At 35.5% G+C, this 3780-nt stretch overlaps 1 protein-coding gene across 1 annotated transcript; it reads right to left on the bottom strand.

Annotated features, from left to right (window-relative positions):
- Nucleotides 1–305: 305 nt before the first annotated feature.
- On the bottom strand, nt 306–3122 carry LOTGIDRAFT_155627 (hypothetical protein; the record flags this gene model as incomplete). Its single annotated transcript, XM_009068170.1, has 5 exons — nt 306–448; nt 1390–1518; nt 1565–1721; nt 2255–2268; nt 2873–3122. The coding sequence occupies 5 exons, from the start codon at nt 3120–3122 to the stop codon at nt 306–308; spliced, it is 693 nt and encodes a 230-aa protein (XP_009066418.1).
- Nucleotides 3123–3780: the final 658 nt, after the last annotated feature.

The raw sequence follows: 3780 nt of genomic DNA, 5'->3' as shown, positions 1-3780 counted from the left end.
GTAGAGTAGGGTGAGGATTGTTGCTGAGGTTAGGATATACTAATGTGCCTCTGCTATGGTTAGGGTAGAGAGGGAAACTGTTGCTCGGGTTAGGGTATGAAGGTCTGTTGTTAGGATTAAGAAGAGAGCGTAGGATTAGGGTAGGGTGGAGGACTGTTGCTAAGTTTACCGTTGCTCATGGTTGGTCAAGGTATAGCTTCCGAAAAATGTTTATTATGAAAATACAAACGACGTCATGTTCACGTTAAACTCAATAGTGCTATATCGTATAAATAATACTTTGTCAACAGAAAAGTACATTTTATTCATAATTCATCACTATTATACAATTTGATTACAAATTTACACCCATATTCTTCCCTCTTTCCGCATGTGAAAAATCTTCCCATTAATTTACTTGATCTTCGTACGAATCTTCCTAATAAAGCTTTCTTTTTATGAGAAGCACCTAGATAAGAACAAGAGCAGGCCTAAAAGAAGCCTAAATTAAACGCAACAGAACAATATTATAAAGGTAGCATAAGGTTATAATCGTGTATACAGTACAGTGGTGTAACCTATATTCGTGTATATAAGGATTCAACACCAAATTTCGTCAAAATCAAAAATTAAATTTTGTCTAGGTCTCAGATATTCCTTAATATAATTAAAATTGGTTTGTTTCGATTTTCTTTATGAACCCCGCACTTTGACCTATATTTCATGAGTAACTCGACAACGACTGCAAAATGCGTCACCTATTTTCGTGTACTATGTTCGATCTATGAATAAGTCGAGAAAAACAAGTCGTATGGATACCAGGTAGTATAATGAACTTTTCTTAGTATTTATCTTTAATATAAATTCATTATAACTGATGATAATTCTTTCAAAGAACAATGATTTTTTTTTAAAAAATAGTGGCTGACAAAATAAGAAAAGTAAAACGTAAGAGTGATTTATTGCTTAAAGTCATTGATACAACATAAGAATATGGCCCACATTGTGTTCCATAGAATTTTTCTGCTGACACGGACTCCGCTTGTTTGTCACGTGACTTTGTTCACTGGAATATATTCTAGCAGACGACACTTGGTATTCCGATTAGAGCTTGGGTTCTTATTAATCATTTCCGAAGATGCACGAAAAATAGGTTAGCACGAAATTGAATTACTTGACTGTATAATATGCAAAATATTAGCTACATGGACTCTCTGGATAAAGAATAATGACAAACGGCATTAAGTTCTACCTAGTTAGCGACGCCTGCTATAATCAATTTCAAATATAAAAACAATTGATGATCAAGAAGAAGGGTTCTATGAAATGGAGTTTTACGTTCTACTTTTCTGCTCTAAATTGAAGGTGTCCAAGAAATAAGTGGAAATAAGTGGCAATGAGTCCACTTACCGGCTACATTAACATAAGCTTCAGCTTCACTTTCAATCCCCGTTGTTGTTTCCTTGACTCTCTTTTCCAATGACGTGACTTTATTAAAAGTCTTGTTTTTACTTTGAACCTCGCATTTGTTCTCGCATTCTAGAATCAAACGAATTTCTATAACCACTATCTCTTGTCAGCATACCACGATTTGATGCTGTTAAAATGCCGTCCATTTGTGTGGATTCGGGAAATTTGACTACTGTGATCTTAGACTTGCTTTTGTTAACTACTGACCACCCGTGTTGGATAAGGTTGCTGTTATAAGCTTCATGTCGTCTCGTTTTCTTTGATAATTTTTTCTGAAATGATAATCACGATGTTATTACAAATTGCAGCTTTCAAAGAGTAGGATTCTAGATAATGGAAGTTCACCAACGATGACATTCTGATGATAGAAGCTTTGAGAATCAAGGTGACCTTCGCCCACCAGCAGCTTTAATTGCAAATCATTGTTTGTAGCCTGTACAGTGAGCATGAGCCAATTGTGAACAGATGGACAGATGACAATATACTTCCATGTTACGTGTGGGCACATAAAAATCAAAAGAATCCATAAAGAATTGTTGCTTGAAGAGAGGGCAAAAGTTGCACTATATTGCTAATGGAGTGAATGCACTAAGTTGTAAACGACATTTTGGTGAAAAATTATCAGATCATTGCGAAAATTGATAGGGTTCATTTTCATAATGACATTGACATACAAAATAAAAATCAAAGGAATCGGTAAAGAATTGTAGACTGTAGAGTGAGCCAAATGTGAACGGACCGACGGAACGCCAGGGTGATTACAATATACGCCGAAAATATATTTGTGGGCGTATTGGAGTTTTACCATATCTACTGATCCTGAAACACAATAACAACAGATAATATAGGAAATCTCAAACAACCAGACCTATATACTGAGAGAGTTGTTGAGGACATCTATTTTCCATCTGAGTATTTACTCACTTGCACATTTTGGGCATAAATCAGCGTCAAAGAGCCTTGAGATTCTTTGATATTTTCTTCCCGATGGTTTCGAGAAGTATAACAGCTAAGGGAGAACCAAGTCCCTCTTCAGGTGCAGCAAACCATCTTCTCGGAAATTTATCATAACCATTACCGCAAGAAAAAAACAAAACAAACTATCAACTAATTTATATATTTTAATACCTCTTCAATCACTTAGATTCTTAGTACATTTGCGAAAAGGCACCACAAAGTATTGTATTTACCGCTATTTTAACATGTTTAAACGCTTTGAGGAGTGAATATTTCCTTAAATCACAGTAAATTGGATTTACACGCCTTAGTATTCCAAGAAAGTGTCGAATAATGTAAGCATTGTCATGTAACGTTATTATGACGTCATAAGTAATAATGGTTTGCAAAACTCATTGACAATGTCATTTGCAAGATTATACATTATATTGAATTTTGGGGTTAGATGACGCTAACGAAATATTACCTTTATTTGGTTGTGGAACTGGTTTCTTTGTCGACATCTTAGTCAATATTTTTTCGACGCATTTATATTGTTCATCTGCATTTGTTTTAATTCCATAGACTGGCGCCAAATTATTACTACTTAAATCATCTAGACATTTGTCCAAATTGCTTTTAGAAGCAGCAACAACCTCTCCAAGCCCCTTGGTTGTTGGTGGAGGATCAGTAGATCTAAACCATCCATTCTTCAATAAATATTCTCGGAAGTCCATGTTGATCGCTTCTGGAAAATGTAGTGATTAGATTAAAGATTCAAGTCAAGAAATCTCAATATACACGAAATACAAGCATTATTAAATTAAGAAAATTGTACTCGATCTCATGTTTTTATATATTCCAAATACTTGCAAGCGATTCAACTAAAGTAAAGATCAATTTCGAAATATTTTCAACCATGCATACAACATTTTTCTTCGCACAAACGTTTTGTTCTATAGATCTTGTTCCATTATAGCCCCGCGTGTCCTCATTGAGCTTCTACGGCGACGATAAATTGGTTCAGAGCATGTAAAGGTAGCCATAAGGAAGTGTCAGATACCGCAGAGTGGGCGCCGTTGATCTCCATTGAGATAAATGAAGTGCACCCTGCCCATATATTTTAGTAGAAAGGCACCTTGGGAATGCAATATGATCGCTGGTTAACAGGGACTGTTGTAGAATTTGCAATTTTATGGGACTTTTTTCGAGTTTTCTTCACGTTTGCTGGCGACTAGGTATAATTGTAGTCGCCGTAAAAACGCAAATGCTCGTAGTCCGGTGTGACGGGGCTATTAGCAACAGCACGATGATTATCCACATCTTATTTACATTCTAAGGCTAGATAGATATAAAAGTTCATATTCTCTCAACTTAGAAAGTTATTAAGGCCAT

The sequence above is a fragment of the Lottia gigantea genome (assembly GCF_000327385.1).
Source record: "Lottia gigantea unplaced genomic scaffold LOTGIsca_9, whole genome shotgun sequence".
NCBI lineage: Eukaryota > Metazoa > Mollusca > Gastropoda > Lottiidae > Lottia > Lottia gigantea.
Note: the sequence above shows the minus strand (reverse complement) of the source record. Positions and strands in the feature narration are given on the sequence as shown.